Source organism: Vitis vinifera, chromosome 13 (assembly GCF_030704535.1).
Source record: "Vitis vinifera cultivar Pinot Noir 40024 chromosome 13, ASM3070453v1".
Lineage (NCBI taxonomy): Eukaryota > Viridiplantae > Streptophyta > Magnoliopsida > Vitales > Vitaceae > Vitis > Vitis vinifera.
This window is the reverse complement of record NC_081817.1, coordinates 6,069,757-6,088,309: the sequence shown is the minus strand read 5'-3', so window position 1 is coordinate 6,088,309 and position 18,553 is coordinate 6,069,757. Positions and strand designations below refer to the sequence as shown.

General features: G+C 31.7%; 1 protein-coding gene across 1 annotated transcript; it reads right to left on the bottom strand.

The window, feature by feature from the left end:
* LOC100249664 (GCN5-related N-acetyltransferase 8) lies at positions 1-825 on the bottom strand. Its single transcript, XM_002273584.3, has one exon. It carries the CDS (start codon positions 792-794, stop codon positions 105-107), a length of 690 nt encoding a protein of 229 aa, XP_002273620.1. The 5' UTR covers positions 795-825; the 3' UTR covers positions 1-104.
* Between the last annotated feature and the right edge of the window lie 17,728 nt (positions 826-18,553).

The window sequence follows — 18,553 nt, the reverse complement described above, 5'->3', positions numbered from 1 at the left end:
TTGGTCGGTTAATTTATGAAACATTCATTTATTTACAGGTTTTACCGTCATTGAGTTGATATGTCACCCACATTATTCCTCAAATTCATGAAAAACCCAAAACATTAACTAAAACTTTCGTAAGCTTGAAGAGCGTCGGAAGTCAACCTACACATCTTGAGTTCCTCAAAAACCTGAGCACCCATCTTCTTGTAGAACCCAAACGCATTCGCATTCCAACCAAGCACACACCAGTCCAGTTTCCCATACCCCATCTTCACCGCCTGAGCTGCCACCGCCGACAACAGCATCTTCCCAAACCCTTTCTTCCTGTAACACTCCCTCGTGTACAAACTCTCTATATAGAACCCTGGCTTCCCCAAGAACACCCCATAATTCGGGAAAAAAAGCACGAACCCTACCACCACCGCTTCGCCCCCCGACCCGAACTCCTTAGATTCAGGATCGACAATGGGGAGATCTAGATTGACGATGCGGGTGATGGGGGGATGGCAGCCGACGGGGCCATCGGGGAAGGGTGTGGGGGAAACTTCGAGGAGCAAGACAGTAAAGGATTGGAAGGGTGGGGAGTTGAAGAGAGTGGCAGAGAGGGAAGACTCAGTGGCCGAAAATATGTGGGTAAGACGCTGGGAGGCGGCGTGCTGGTACATGAGCTTGTGGAGGTGGGGAACATCAGAAGAGTTGGCGATTCGGATTCTAGCGAAGATTGGGTTTCCGATGGGGGCGGTTTCCTGCGGGGTGATGGTGGGCGTGGGAGTTGGGGTTTGGGGAGACGGTGGCCCGGTGACTGCCATAGCTTGCTTGCTGCGTGAAGTTAGTGATGGAGTTGTCACAGACTCACAGGCAGGCTTTGATTTATAGCAGAGGGAATCGAGGGGTTTGAAAAAGACAAGAAAAAATACCCTTCTCCAAAAATTTAATACAAAGGCGGGTTTCACGATTATGAATATTTAATAATTTTTATAGTAAACTTTTCAATATATTACAAACTATCATATTTTAATAATATTTTTTTAAATACAGGTTTTAAGGGCAGGTAGATCGTGCGTAAGCACAAGGAGAATAAATGGCATCATGCCTACGTTTCATCTCCCCATGTGGATCATTATAAGTGGGATAAGCATAGACTTTTATCATTATTTTTATTATTTTACTTTAAAATAAATATAATAATTAGTTATTAAAAAATAATTCATATTTAATAAATAACAACCCACACCCCCACCCCCCTTTTTTTTATAACATCTATCTAACCCACGATGAAAAAAATATTTAAAAAACCAATGACATATGCCCATATAATTTTTTTTTTTTTGTTTTGTGCAATCTAATCCTCAATGACATACTAAAAGTAGATGAACCAAATAATGATAAATCATAATCCAATAATTGGATTGTGCATGGTCTAAACAATGAGCTTATATCAAATTGGTCTTTCTTCATGGCAACATCCATTCCGAGAAGAATGCTTAAGCCAATAAAGCCAAACATAATTAAGAAAAGCGACCCTATGAAAGAAACTGAAGGGGCTTTGCATTTCTTTTTGATCACTAGCTAGAGAGAGAATTGAAGATTTGGGCATGAAAGGTACGTAAAGGAAAACCTAATTCGAGTTGTTTCATGAGTTATATAGAAGTTGAGTGTACTTTTTGATTTAAACAAAAACTCATGGCAAAACTTGGAATTATATCACAAAAGTTGCATTTTATAAATAGTTATGGCGGTTTTTTTTCTAGTTGGTTGGGTAGTCATGTTAGTAGGAAAAAAAACCTACTGTGACATTTCGTGATTGAGTTTTCATGTAAGGAGATAACCTAATGAGAACTTCGTCTGAAACTTATGCTTTTCGTTCACCCTTCTGGTCTACGAAAGTAACAAATTAGACTAGCTTCAAAAAAGAAAATCTCTCGATAAAAAGTAAATGACGCATTCATAACACTGACTATATTTATATATTTGCAACATTGTTGGACATGATTTTTTTTTTCTTTTATTATTGTACGGGAGAGACTCAACAAATTAGTTAGCTATATTTGTAAGTTGAGTAGTAATTGTTTTCACATTCTTATGAATATGAATAATATTGAACTTGTGTATCATGTTTTCATGAAATTGGGATTTGGAGCTTCTTAGATGGATAAAAAGGATTTGCTCATTACATAATGTAACAAAAGTAGTATTGTTATTTTCAATTCCATATTGTCACACAAAAGATAAAAATATACGATTTTATACTTTAAACTTAATAAGTAACATGAAATAAATGTGCAATATTGCTTAAAAAAATATTATATAAGTGTGTAATTTATAAAATTTAATTGTTTATTTTAAGGTTAGATATCATAAAATATATTAAATAATATAAATTAGCAATGAATATTTTATCTAAATTTATAATAAGAAGCAAAAATTAAAAATAGAATAAGTAATACTTCAAAAGTATGTTCCATTAAGTCTTTTATAGAACATGATAAAACCCTCTCTTCATTTTTTCCAAATAAAGTTGCAGTCAATAATCCAAAGTTGTCGAAGAGGTTAACTTCAATACATCACCTATGTTAATAATATATAATTGGAAATTAATAAAGATAATTAAATATTGAATATGTAATTGCAACTTTGTTAAGTAATTTACAACAATGCTAGTTGTGTTGTTTGATAAAATATAAACATGTGTTAAGACTTATAACCTCGGTATAGCAATAACCTCATGATGTTTCTCATAGATGCAAGTAAATGATTGTTCAAACTTAGCAGTAGTGATTTTGTTACATCTATTGTAGGCTATGTACCTAAACTTCTAATATAGATTTACAATGGAAATTGATACCTTGATCCATGAACTTGTTTCATGCATCAAAAGTTTATTAATTAAACATGAATATATTTTTATATATGATAATCTAAAAATAAAATGTTATTGTATAAAGATAAGAATTTAAAGAGTTTACTGTGTTGATTAAGTTTGATATTTCATTAATTTGCATGACATTGGTATTTGATGAAGGTGTTAAGTTAGATAATGAAGCAAAATATGATTTCTGAGCAATGATTTTATTAAGGTTATCCATATTGTCATTGCACCTGTTATTGAAGAAATAGAAAAAATAACATTTTATTAAATAATTTTTTAATAGAATGTATTTATTTTCTTACAACTATTTATTTGAGAGATCTTATTTGAGCTAGAAGGAATTAAATTATATATATAAAAAAGAATTAAAGAAATAAGTACCAAAAGAGTATCTAATTTACCAAGTATGTAATGCAAGTCTCTTTGAGTTATCAAGGTTAACAAAAAAAAAAAAAAAAGTTGTTCATACTCTTGATCAGGATTATTTCATGAATTAGATGACCTATTCTTGGTCTAGAGTTGTTTAGTTGGTTTCACATCTATAGTCATTGTGATAATATTTGAAATTTAATTTTATTAGATGTTGTTTAAGAGTCTATGCTTTAAAACAAAAGCAAATTGAGAAACACAATTTTATATATATATTTATTTCGATTTGTATTATCTCATGGGCAATTATATGTTGTTTTATCTTAGATGAAAAAGATCAAACTCAATTAAAATTTTGGTTGGATCTACTACTCTTCCTAACAAATCAAACTGTAATTGTATAAAAAATATTGTTTATTATGAATTATTGATGTTATTCAATTCTTATTAATATTACAAACCTACCCTAAATTCTTAAATTATTTCTTCAATATTTTCTCATGCTTTAATTTAACTTTTTATTTTTATTTTTAATTTAAATAACAAAAAATAGTTTTTTTTAGAAGATTGTTTTTAAAACATATTTTTTAATTTAAAAAATAAGAGTATCTAAGAAGATTTATTTTTAAAATATTTTTTTAAAAAAAAAGAAAAAAGCAAAAAAATTGTTTCAATAAATAAATTTTAATTATTTTTAAAAGTAAGTTTTCTATTTTGATTTTTTAATTTTTAAATTTAATTTATATAATATTAATTCAATTAATTCAAATCTTACTAAACATAAAAATAGTTTTGTAGTAGTAGTAGTAGTAGTAGTAGTAATAATAATAATAATAATAATGTCTCATTTTTATCCTCATACAAACCAAACTAATGTGAATAAAAAGTTTAAAGGATAGACTCTTAACAAAGAATTGTAAATCCATTGTCATGTTCATTTATACATACAAAGAAAGTAACAAAGTAACATATATCAACTCTAACATCCCAACATAAATATTTGATGTCCATATAGGACAATTAACCAATATTGTAGCTATTAGCCCAATGGTTCTCCTAATTGTGTTTTGATTATAACAAACCATGGTTAAATTACTAATTTGTTTGAATTATAAAAAATTTCAGATGTTAATTTGGAAATTCATCAAAGGACCTAATGGATGCAAGATCAAGACTTTTGAAAAACCTTTTAATCATAGGAAACATATGTAAGATGAATACATGGGTGCACTTAGGATTTTCATATCATTTCATGCATTTTTGAAAACTCGATTTATGCTTTAAAGTTATATTTCCATCAAAATCCGAGTTTTATCAAATGAACCTTAGGCAAAAAGTTTCAAAATTGGCATATTATTTTACCTAAAGACCTTGTCTAAGTGTTAAAAGCAAAAAAACCAGAAAAAGATAGATTTTCGGGCCAAAAATGGTGAATCGGTCGAGGCATTGGCCAATCGGCTCAACCGGCTAGGGTATCGGTAGATCGGTAGATCGGTTACTCCTTCCCGATCAAGGTCCGATCGAGGTCCGGTTGATGGTAACGGTCACCTATCAAGCATTAAATGCTCCAATGACTAGTGAACCGGTCGACCCTCAGCTCGATTGGTCAATGCTGCTTTTTGGCTTTTTGGCTTTCAAGGTTAGAAACCTATAAATTGAAAGTTCCACTTCATTTATGAGTAAGAGAATACCTGCATTTATTTGTTTACTTACTTGTTCTTGCCATAAAAGCTCTCATTATTTTTTTGGTGCATTAAATCTTCATTTGCATATTCTTTAGTGCACCTTTATGATTCATTCTAACCTTGAGTTGTATTTGAGCCATTGTTGAGCTAAGTTGATAGATTCAAACTTGTCAATTGAGTGTTAAAACCTTCAAGTGAGTAGAGACTTGAAGAGATTGTGTAAGAGTCTGTTGGAGTCGGAATCCAAGTGTAAAAAGTGATTAGAAGCTTGGTTGAAGCTTCAAGTATAAGTGGAACCCTTACTCGTAGGAGCTTGAAGAAAATGGATGTAGGCAAGGGAGTGTTGAATCACTATAAATTTGAGTTTGCTTTCTGTATCCTTATTTCTTCATATTTGTGTTTCTTGTGCTTAAATTTATTGTATTTAAAAAGAATTTTATTTTCATTTTTTATTTTTTATTTTAACTCCAATTCACCATTTCCCTTTTTCGTGTTTTTTATCTATTTAGATTAGCCCTTTATTTTCTTAGTAGCATATACATAGTTGAAGCAAAGGATAATGCCATTGTAGGCAAGTTCCTATTATAGTGGCAGACAAATCCAATATATAAGAAAAAGTGCATTAAAAACTTGACATTTTTGAAGAGTTCATAAAAATGATTAGTCAGTCTAAAATTAATAAATCTGGAACCGTTGAAGAGACGCAAATAAAATAGATAACCCCTTAAAAGGCTCATATTAAACAAGTAACCTATAAAGAGGTACAAATTAAAAGTATAGCTTTTGAAAGAGGATCAAATACCTAAAAATAGTAAGATGTCGATAAATTATATAAATATGGGACAAAAATAGGATCAAATAATATTGTTTTTTTAAAATATTTTCTCTTTCCAAGTGGCCTTTGACATTATAAAAAATGTTGAAGATCTCAAACTACAAAATATAGAAAAATGCCAATGTAGAAATGATTGACGGAAATAGAAAGAAGTAATATAAGCAAAACTAAACTCATAATAAAATCAAAATTATTTAAAGTTGTAGTCCAAATACATGAAGATATAAATCCTATTAGGTATAAATGGGTATTTGTACAAAAGCACAGTGAGAAAAATGAGATGATACAATATAAAATGCAATTAGTGGAACAAAGTTTCTTATAGATACCTAATATTGAGTACAAGGAAACATCATTTTTCCCTTAGACACAATTACATTTTGATTTTTAATTAGTTTAGTAGTCTTAAAAGGGCTAAACATGTGTCTCATGGATATTGCTACAACATATTTATATGGAGTTGGTGATATATATGAAAATCCCTAAAGGATTTAAAATACTTGAAGCAAATGATGCAAAACCTTGTAACATGTGCTCAATTAAGCTATAATGATCCTTGTATGAATTAAAAACAAGTATATGAAAAATCCTACATGTTCATGTGTTTTCATTAAGAAATGAAAAACCAAATTTGCAAGTATTATAATATATATTGATGATTTAAATCATAATGAAACTTTTATAGAGTTCATAAGAACAATAACTTATTTTAAAAGGAATTTGAGATTAAATATTTTGGAAAAACAAAATTTGATCTTAACTTTCAAATCAAGCATTTTGCAAATAGAATTTGATGCATGTATTGCATTATTTATATGAATAAAGCATATCCTTTAAGTTCTCTAATGATTGTTCGATTACTTATGATGAGAAATGACTCATTTCATCGTTGCAAAGATGATGAAGAACTACTTAGTCCTAAAGTATATTATATCATTGTGTTAATGACACATTTATGTACGTTGATAATTGTACATGCTTAGATATTGCTTTTACTATTAATCTATCGATAAAATATAATTCTGCACCATCTAGAAGATATTGAAATGGTATTAAACATGTATTATGCTTTCTTCGAGAAATAATTATTATGAGTATATTTTTATAAAGAAAATCAAGATTACAACTATTAGGATGAACCCTTAAAAACATGATATGATTTAACAAAATGAGATTTCATTAATATATTTTGATTATGATTTCAATTTCTAATTTGCTATCCATGATTACATTATTATTTATCTAAACATTTAGACCCACATCACTTGTATTGTAAATAACTTCAATGCATTAAAAGTTGTATGAAATTAAGATTTAAGTCATGAATTTCTTGTAACTTGATAAGTGGTTTACAATCGGTTCTTAAACTTGGCAATCCATTTGAGGTGTTAGTGCACTATCTCTTAATTGGAAGGATTATTTTTTGTACTTAACGTGATGGGTTTTCCATGATGGATTTACTAGTGTGTATGCTTACATATTAGACAAAACTTATGATGAGTCATGACATTAATTATTAGGTGGTCATAACTTTAATCAAGCCACATATGAACTCTCAACTTTGAAATAATATTGAGTTAATATTGGATCTTCAATGGTTTTGATATAGGGTGAGACCTTAAGATGATATCTTATGGGTTAAGGACATTGTTAATTAAGGAAGCTGATAATAAATATTTTCAAGATGAACACTTTAATATCTTATAGGATCGAGATAGTGTGTTTCATTGGGTAATTATAAGGACTTGTGATTATGAAATTTATATTTGTAGTAATTTTTAAGTGAGATTTGACATTTGTTCTTTGTGGACAATATTATGTCCAGTGGACCACATAATAGAATGATCTAAAACTTAAGAATTATAAACATAATCCTGAGAGGGTGATAACTAGTATATCGTTAGATTATAGATATTTCTTAGGGAGAAACAGCATGAACCCTGCCACTACTACTTCATCACCCGACTCGAATTCCTGCGATTTAAGATCGACAATGCAAATTAATATCTAAATTGACGATGCGGGTGATGGGAGGATGGCAGCCGACGAGGCTATCGGGGAAGGGTGTGGGGAAGACTTCAAGGAAGAAGACGGTGAAGGATTGGAAGGGTGGGGAATTGAAGAGTGGCAGAGGGGGATGACTCAATGGTAGAAAACTTGTGGGTAAGACGCTTGAAGATGACGATTTGGTACATGAGCTTTGTGGGGGGCTTCTCTGTATTTGTCCCTTTTTCAACCAAGATACCTTGACCGTTTAACACAGGCACACAACCTATCTGGATCATTCTGTTCAGATCATAACCAGTTCCGCCTAACACCAGGCATAAGAATACCTTTTTTCCCTATAAGGCCAGATGACAAGAGGAAGTCGGACCCCCCAAACAGATAGGACTGTCCAATCAAGTCTTTAAGACTCATTGACATGCGTGATCATTCACACCAGACATGTGAACGGCTGATGGGACCTCTTCTAGCCCTCAAGTCCATGTCAATTAATTGTTGCACATAACCCTAAACCATCAACATGTTGAGGGGATAAGCGATTGCATAGTCCAAGATCATGACATGACAACTGATGACACTTGCCAATTGCCCAAAATTGTGATGATTGCTCATCCGCCTGTAGGACAATCATAATTATAGAAGAAAGTCAAAATGCATAGTCAATACTATAATGACATTCTCATCAGCACTATATAAACCCTTCAAAAAGCATAAATAGGGTACGCACACACATACGCATATCTTCTCTCTCACTAAGCAGCTTGACCTATTCTTGCCTCACTTAAGCTTCGAAGGGGAGTGCCCGAACCATCCGTTTGGACACCTTTTGTGCAGGAAAGGAGTTCACCTAGTCTTACTACTGTTGGGCGGATTCTCTGAAAGACACAAAGAAGGGAGGAAGTTCGTCTAACTTCCATTAAGTTGGATGAATCTGACTCTAGTTGACTCAAAATCAACAAGCTTGTGGAGGTTGGCGATTCGAATTCTAGTAATGATTGGGTTCCTGAGGGAGACGGTTTTCGACGGTGTGATGGTGGGTGTGAAAGTTGGGGTTAGGGGAGACGATGGCTTGGTGGTTGCCAAAACTTGCTTGCTGTGTAAAGTGAGTGATGGAGTTGTGGGTTCACAGGCAGTGTGTGATTTATAACTGAGGGCATTGAGGTTGAAAGAAAAAAAAAAAATCCTTCTTCCATTTTTTTTTTTTAATTATTAGAAATAACCACATGGGTTTCACAATTCTCAATATTTAATAATTTTTTTAGTAGAATTCTTGATATTTAATAACATCTCTGGCATAATTCTCCATGCATTACAAACTAATAATTTTTATAATATTCTTTTAAAATAATATTTTAATACTTTAAATAAAATAAAATAAAAAAATTTCAGCCATGAATGGCTAATATGTTCATTGTGTCGTAAGCATGAGGAAAATAAATAACATCGTGTCTACGTTTTATCTCCTCATGTGGGTCAAACTTTTATCATTATTTTTATTATTTTACTTTATAATAAATAATAATTAGACATTAAAATAATTTATATCTATTTTTATTAATTAATAGTTTAATTTAAAATTCATTTATCTAATAAATTTTTTTATAAAAATGTAATTAAGTTTAGAAAAGAAATAATAAAATCATTTTAAATAAGTTTTAATTCATAAGATTTTAATAATAATTACCTTAGCTTTTGAGTTCTAAATTATTTAATAAATTTGTTAACAAATTCACTGTGTTTGAAAATAGTTTTAAAATTTTTTGAAAATTGTTGTCTAAAATTTTGTACAATAAAAGTTTGTTTCCAAATCTAAAGTACTTTTAATGTGTTTTTAATATTTTTAAAAATAATTTTTATATTTAATGTTTTGTTTTCAATAATTTTACATGGTGTATAATTATTTTTAAAAATAAACTTAAAAAAAAATAATTGAAAACAATTCAAAATATCCCTTTTACTTTTATTTTTAAGAATATAAAATAACAAATAAAAAATATTTTTTTAACTGTTCAACGTGTTTTTCTATTTTTTTTTATTGTAGAGGACAGAAACCGTTATTTGGACTCCCAAATTTGGAAAATCAACCCACAAATCCTACCTTCCACGGAACCGTCAGCATATATTTTAAGTAATTTCATTATCATACATCCATTCAGAAGAAAGGTAAGTGAAAGATACTGATATGATTTTAAATATGAAAAATGATATTTCATTTTACAAATATTTTTAAATGGGAATATAAAAACATATTTTTATTTAATTAAATAAGGTGATGTCAGCATCCTAAGCGTGCACTTCCCTTTTATCATTATTTTTATTATTTTACTTCATAAATAAAAAATAATAATTAGATATTAAAAATAATTAATGTTTTATAAATAGCAACCACTTTTGGTATATGTCCATACAAGAAATACTGTTGTGATCTAATGCTCCATGGGACATAAAAAGACTCAGACAAAAAAAAATTATTATCTCCTATGGTCTAGTTGTCTAAAATAGACATCTTCTTAGGAGCATGGTTGAACTGTTCTATGGTTGAAATGTGTAATTGATAAATGGCAGCTAAAATAAGATTTGATTATGCTTATTTTATTTTAATTCTACAATTCAATCATCAATACGCTATGTTTGATTGTCTGATTCAATAACCTGAGATAAGATAATATATGTAAAATTTGATAATGTGACAAGTTTTTTAAATGTCTATCACTAATATGATGAGTTTGGAATGAAGATAAATAAGTTAAAAGGATATGTTTAAGATTTTTTTTTTTGAAAAAACAGAGGAACAAATTTGGGTATTGCGGTGTTTCATTCCATCTCCCTAAGTATATATCTAATTAAATTTAAAAAGAACTTTATATAGAATTATTTTATTTTTTACTAGTTTCATGTCTTTAAGCTCATCACCTCTACTATCATTTTTGAGCTATGTCTAATCATAGATTGAAATATGGCCTGGATATAGTATTAGTTGCAAAGAAGCTAATTTAGGCAGAACTAGTTATTTATTATGAACTAACCTACTAAGAAGAAATAATGGTATATCAAAACCAACATTAGAAGGACCAGAAGACCAAATGTCTTGTACTTGTAATGTGTTGTAATAGTAACACATGACTATTGTTATGGTCTATGATTTGATTTAAGGTTGTAAGGATTATTTGGAAATAAAGGCAAGTCCATTGGATAAGTTGCCTTTAGGACTATTATGAACACCAAGATTCATGTAATATTCGAGAACTTACCACATTTCATTGGGATAGGTAAATGGATTCTCAAAGACTAGAAGGATGTTCATATGAAAATTAAAGGTTACACTAAATAAGGAAAGCACAAGAAAGGGAATGAGATAACAGGCTAAGGATAGTGATTCATTTGTAACTCTTTGGAACACTAAAAAAGGAATGCCTAGTTTAGCTAGGGAAAAAGGAAAGTACACAACATATTTTTATTATTAAATAAATAGTGGTGGATTTCACCAATTATGGTGATAGATTCCAAGCCTACAATCTATAATATTACAAGTGAAAAAGATATATGATGGGAAAGATACGCAACAATTTGAATGAATAAGAGTGCACAATTTGAGTGATGTATAACTTCTGAGGTGTGTAATGCATTATTTTTCTTTTCCTATGAACTTGAAAGGTGTGCAACTTCAATTTGCAAAAATTTTAATTCCTAATAAAATTAAGAAAAAATTAATACAAATTATCAAATACAATTTTTTTTATGAAAAATATTTTATATTTTATATTTTATAAATAGAAAATTAAAAATTTTAACTAAACAAAGGATTAAAACTATAGTCAAGTTTTTATTTTATATAAATAAAAAATTAAATATTTTAACCAAACAAAAAAGTTAGAATCATGGTAAAGTTCAAACCATAAGTAAAAAACTAAAATTATGATTATTGACTCTAATTTTCAAATTAAAATTTAATTTTTTTATATGATAAGGCATATTTATTTAATCTATATGTGATAAGATTAATCAAATAAATAAACATTTTATTTAACATAAATATATAAAATTTTATGTTGTAAACATCTAAATTTGTTTATTATATATTTATGTTTATATTAAATTTATTTTCATTAATTATTTGTTATATTATTGTTTTATGTTTAAAATGACCATAAGTAATTAAAATTAATAAATATGAGAAGATGAAAGAGTTAAAAAAATGAAATTAAAAAAGTTTCATGAAACAAGGTGTAGCTAGCATAATAATAATACAAAAAAAAGGTTAAAGGTAGTTTGACTTGAAGGTAATAAAGAGGAGGAAAAAAATGGAAAAAAGAAAAATCATGTGCCATGTTTGGTTCGCTACATGTTGGGTCTCTTTTTTTTTTAACATCTTCACAAGTTTGATGTGTTTCCACTAGTATAAGAGCTTCTTTCACCAAAGCTCTTCAAAGTGTAGTAGACTTGGATTTGAGGTATAAATTAACCTTTACAACCCTTCAAGTGTTGTCCCAAATTGTTGAGATATTATGATATATTCTAGGAAAGTATATTAGGAAAGTAGTTGCTATTGTTTAGGATTGTTTCCTAAACTCACGATTGAGATATTATGATATATTCTAGGAAAGTATTCTAGGAAAGTAGTTGCTATTGTTTAGGATTGTTTCCTAAACTCACGGTTTTCCCTTAATTAGGTTTGCTTGATGTACTATATATTTACGTGGATGAATATCAATTAGGGTCAAGCTTTGACCCTTTAATCACACTTTACATGGTATCAGAGCGCTGACATGCACACACAATAAAACAATGGCCGGCGACGATGAACAACCACCATTGTCGCCACCTAAAAGGGAGATGAATTCACCTTTTTTGCCCAAACAATGGAAAGCTCTTGCGGGCTTAATTGGTAATGCTCAAGTTCTGGATGACAGGTTGAATGGTAAGTTTGACACGAAGTCATGGATCATTGACACCGGGGCAACTCATCACGTGACCGGTGATTTATCTTGGTTATTTGATACTATAGCGTTGTTTGAGTGTCCGGTTGGCCTTCCTAATGGTGAATCTGTTGTTGCGACCCAATCTGGTTCCGTTCGTTTGTCGAATAACATCACTCTTCAAAACGTTCTTTATGTGCCGAAACTCAATTGCAATTTACTTTCGGTTTCACAATTGACTGATGACTTACATTGTATTGTCCAATTTAACTCTTATATGTGTGCTATACAGGACCACACCAGGGAGCTGATTGGAACGGGAGTTAGGCGAGATGGACTTTACTACTTCGGTGGAGCTGAAGGTGATTCGGTACAACATGTTTCTGTCCACAACGCAGCATCCACTTTGGAGTTGTGGCACAAAAGGATGGGACATCCTTCAGAGAAAGTAGTGAAGTTACTTCCTCCAGTTAGCAATCTTAAGGGTAGTTTAAACAAAGCTTGTGAAATATGTTTTCGTGCTAAGCATCCTAGAGACAAATTTCCTTTAAGTGACAATAAGGCAACTAGAATTTTTGAGAAAATACATTGTGATTTGTAGGGCTCTTATAAACATGTCTCTTCTTGTGGAGCTCGTTATTTTTTAACTATTGTTGATGATTTCTCAAGAGCTGTGTGGATTTATTTGTTGGTCGACAAAACAGAAGTTTTTCGGATGTTTATGTCTTTTATTGCAATGGTAGATCGACAATTTTCTCAAACAGTGAAAGTTGTTCAAAGTGATAATGGTACGGAATTTAAATGCCTACTTGACTATTTTTCTGCAACTGGTATTTTATTCCAAACTTCTTGTGTGGGAACTCCGCAACAAAATGGGAGGGTTGAGAGAAAACACAAGCATATTTTAAATGTGGGGAGGGCATTACGCTTTCAAGCAAATTTGCCTATTTATTTTTGGGGCGAAAGTGTTCTTGCCGCTGCTCACTTAATAAACCGCACTCCCTCTCCTTTGTTACACAATAAAACACCATTTGAAATCCTATTTGGCACCCCTCCTTCATATGCGGCAATTCACACCTTTGGTTGTCTTAGTTTTGCTCATGATAAAAAATCCAAAGGTGACAAATTTGCAAGTAGAAGTAGAAAATGTGTGTTTTTGGGTTACCCGTTTGGAAAGAAGGGGTGGAAGTTGTTTGATTTGGACACCAAGGAATTATTTGTTTCTCGTGATGTCAAGTTTTTTGAGGATGTTTTTCCGTTTGGTAACCCGGGTGCTGTGAATATTATTCCGGAAAACATTGTGCCTACGATAAATGTTGAAATTGATAGTGATTTTGCTGATTTTGTCGATGATGATGCTGATTTGCCTAACCCACAAGCCCAAACACAAAATCCCGAGGCTTCTTCAGCGCCTCTTTCACCTGGGCCGGAAGTTGTTCCCACTGTTGGGCTTGATTCACTTGGACTTGACAATTCAAGCAATGGGCAGTCTGCTCCTATGGGAAAGGGAATGAGGGATAAATTTCCTTCGGTTCTATTACGAGATTTTGTTACTCATACGGTGGTTGCTGAAAGTCCATCTCCCGCCACTCCGTCTCCACAGCATCCCTCAGGTACTCCTTATCCCATAGCACATTATATAAATTGTGACAATTTTTCTGTACATTATCGAAAGTTTCTTGCAACTATTATTTCGAGCAATGATCCTAAGTCATTTAAAGAGGCTATGAAAGATGTCGGTTGGCAAAAGTCAATGCATGAGGAGATTCGGGCTTTGGAGGAAAATGGTACGTGGACTCTTGAACCTCTTCCAAAGGGTAAGCGTGCTTTGGGAAGTCAGTGGGTTTACAGAACCAAGTACTTCTCAAACGGTGATATTGAAAGGCTCAAATCCAGATTAGTAGTTTTGGGGAATCATCAAGAAGCTGGTATTGATTATCATGAGACATTTTCTCCAGTTGCCAAAATGACTACGGTGCGTGCTTTCTTGGCTATTGCGGCTTCGAAAAATTGGGAACTTCATCAGATGGATGTTCACAATGCCTTTTTACATGGAGATCTTGAGGAGGAAGTGTATATGAAGCTACCCCCAGGATTTGAGCGTTCCGATCCGAACTTGGTTTGCAGGTTACGGAAATCACTTTATGGGTTGAAACAGGCTCCGAGATGTTGGTTTTCCAAGTTGGTCACGGCTCTTAAAGGATATGGTTTCTTACAATCCTACTCTGATTATTCTCTTTTTACTTACACTACGGGCAATGTTCAAATAAATGTGCTAGTGTATGTCGACGATCTTATTATCTCTGGGAATGATTCCGCTGCTCTTAAGACCTTTAAAGCCTATCTCAGTGATTTTTTTAAGATGAAAGATCTTGGTGTTTTGAAGTATTTCCTCGGAATCGAGGTGGCCAGGAGTTCGGCTGGTTTGTTCTTGTGTCAACGCAAGTACACACTTGACATTGTATCGGAGGCCGGATTACTGGGAGCCAAGCCGTGTGGCTTCCCGATCGAGCAAAATCACAGATTAGGACTCGCAAATGGGGAGCTCTTGTCGAACCCTGAGTCCTATCGCAGATTAGTAGGTCGACTCATTTATCTGGCAGTGACCCGTCCAGATTTGGCCTACTCGGTTCATATATTATCTCAATTTATGCATGAGCCTAGAATTGAGCATTGGGAGGCAGCTTTGAGAGTCGTTCGTTATTTGAAAGGTACTCTGGGTCAGGGTATCTTGTTACGTGCAGATAGTGATCTGTCCCTACAGGGTTGGTGTGATTCTGATTGGGCAGCATGTCCAGTCACTAGACGCTCTTTGTCCGGATGACTTGTGTTTCTTGGGCAATCTCCTATTTCTTGGAAGACAAAGAAGCAACACACAGTTTCCCGCTCGTCTGCAGAAGCGGAATACCGAGCTATGGCAGCAGTTACTTGTGAGCTCAAATGGTTGAAGGGGTTGCTTCTGAGCCTGGGTGTGCACCACCCAAAGGCAATCAAGCTCTTTTGTGATAGTCAGTCAGCCCTTCATATGGCCAAAAATCCAGTATTTCATGAACGCACCAAACACATTGAGGTTGATTGTCACTTTGTCCGGGATGCGATAACAGATGGTTTGATTGCTCCATCATATGTTCCTACTGTTACACAATTGGCAGATATTTTTACAAAGGCTCTTGGAAAGAAACAATTTGATTATCTTCTTACCAAGTTGGGCATTTTTGAACCTCATGCTCCAACTTGAGGGAGGGTGTTGAGATATTATGATATATTCTAGGAAAGTATATTAGGAAAGTAGTTGCTATTGTTTAGGATTGTTTCCTAAACTCACGATTGAGATATTATGATATATTCTAGGAAAGTATTCTAGGAAAGTAGTTGCTATTGTTTAGGATTGTTTCCTAAACTCACGGTTTTCCCTTAATTAGGTTTGCTTGATGTACTATATATTTACGTGGATGAATATCAATTAGGGTCAAGCTTTGACCCTTTAATCACACTTTACACAAATGCTTTAAAAACCCTATCTCAAATAAAACACAATGAGTATTTTTTATGGAGTAGACCTAGCTTAAAATTGAAAATAAGAAAGAATGGTAATTAGATTCAAAAGTAAGTTAAGTGATTTGCAAGTTCGGGACTAAATGTATTAAAAAAGATTTAAAACTTTTTTGTGATCAATAAAATTGACATTCAACTATTGAAAAACAGATAAATGATGTTCATGAGTTTTAAATTGGTGATCCTTGTACAAGTTAGTGGTTAAAAATAAGTTTTTACGTCGATCTATCAAGACATGATCAGGAAAGTTGTTGTTAGGGTTACATGTGATTATTTGTGACTCATCGGTTAATTGATTGTTCAATCAATCGACTAATTGCTAAACTAGTCAACCAATTTATTAATTGGTACCTCAACTTATTGCCACTTACAATTGCACCTACCACCCATGGGATTGGTGGATCGCCTATGTTGGGGTGATTGTCTTGTATAGTTTTGCAGTTCTAAATAATAATATTAAAACTTGGCTAATCATGACAACATTTTCATACAAAATGAAAATCGTTTTATATTTAATATTTTAAAAAGGTCGTAAGTTTTCATTAATTTTGACTTTAATTTTGAGCATTTGAAAATAATATCTTTCAATTTCTATCATTCTCAATTAAACTAAAACATGACGTCAAGTTATAATCCATTGTTTTTGAAATTATCAAAATTGATTTTACGAAATCTTGAGCTAAGAACAAGCTCCCTCAAACCCAATTCTATGGTAAGTTCATCTCCCAAAGTTGGTGTATGCAAATGGAACCGAACTACACATCCATAACAAAGACGAAGACTAGGAAATACTAATGGCGAAGGTATGAAGGAGACTAAAATGATGAGGAATGAGGTTATTAGAATAAATACACAAAATGGAAAAGTCAATGATGAGTTTAGTTGACCAGACAAGACATCAAACAACGTAGCCCAATTGAGCATATAAACCAGAAGTGCAAAGGCACACCATAGATGAAGATTGGAAACTACAAGCAACACACTATTCTTTTAAGTTGTGCTTTCTGTTTTTAAGATACAAGATCACAGGGTTTGCCATAAAAGTAATGTTCTTTTTTTAAAAAAAGAAAAAAAGAAAAATCTCTATCTAGATCTTCAAAGTATTCATCAAATTGGTGCTTTTTTTTTTTTTTTTTTTTTTTTTTTTCTGTTTTTTAAGATATAAGATCATGGAAGTTTGTATTTCTTTTAAAAAAATTTCTCCCTCTAGATCTTCAAAATATTCATTAAATTAGTATTTTTCCTACCACACACAGTAGTAATTGTGATTTTAGCTTGAAGATCTAAATCATAGTCATTGAGGACAGTTTTGATATAATAATAATAATAAATTTAGATTTTTTTTTCAAAAAAAAAATATTATATTTGTAGCAATACAACTTGCTATTCATCATGCCTGATGAGGACGACTTTAATTTAATTTTTAATATATATAGTAATAATAATAATAATAATAAAATGCATTTCAATAAAATAAGTTATTATATTTAAAATTAGGTTTGAAACAAAATTTTATTGCTAAACATCAAAGCAATACTCTTAAAAACTGATTTTTGTAAATATTTTCGAAAGCATAGTCAAATAATGTTTAGATTTTTTTATTATTATTTTTTATTTAAGTATTCAAAGTACTTTCACTAAAGTGATACATAAAAAATTAATTTTTGGAAAGAGACACCTGCTAAATATTAGTTCAAAATCATTTCAAATGGTTGTATAGAATTTTAAAACAAATTATTAAGAAGCGACTCTAATCTATGAATCAGTGACTGAATTCAAGGTATCAAACAGCCTACACATCATATCACTCATCATCCATCCTCATTCTCCACTTTCTATTATTTTTGATATCATTGCCCCTTTGAATATGGATGGAGCTAGATTCTTGGTCTTAGTTTCATAAAAAAAAAAAAAAAAAAAAAAGAAAGGAAAAAGGAAATAGTATTTCAATCATAGTTGGTTTTAATGGATCATGCTTGCCAATTACTATTTGGAATAGCTGTTCAAACAATCAAAATTAAACTTCTCTTACTAATTTAGGGTGGGGCATTTTATCTGCTTGGTCTTGTGTAGGAACGCAGGTTGTGGTCATATTAGCATACTTTAAAGATGGTTTTGCACGCCAAGGGAGATCTCCTCAATATCCTTCTCATAAAAAACTAAACCGCTAAAATACTCCCTTGTCTTGAATTTGACCTGTTTACAAAAGTTGGAATTGGTCACAACTTAATGCTTCTGCACAATTTGTAGGGTGACACTACCGTTTGTATTTAAAAATTTTTAGATTAAGATGATGGTTATTTTTTTGGTTTTTTACTGAAAGTAATTTGTTTTC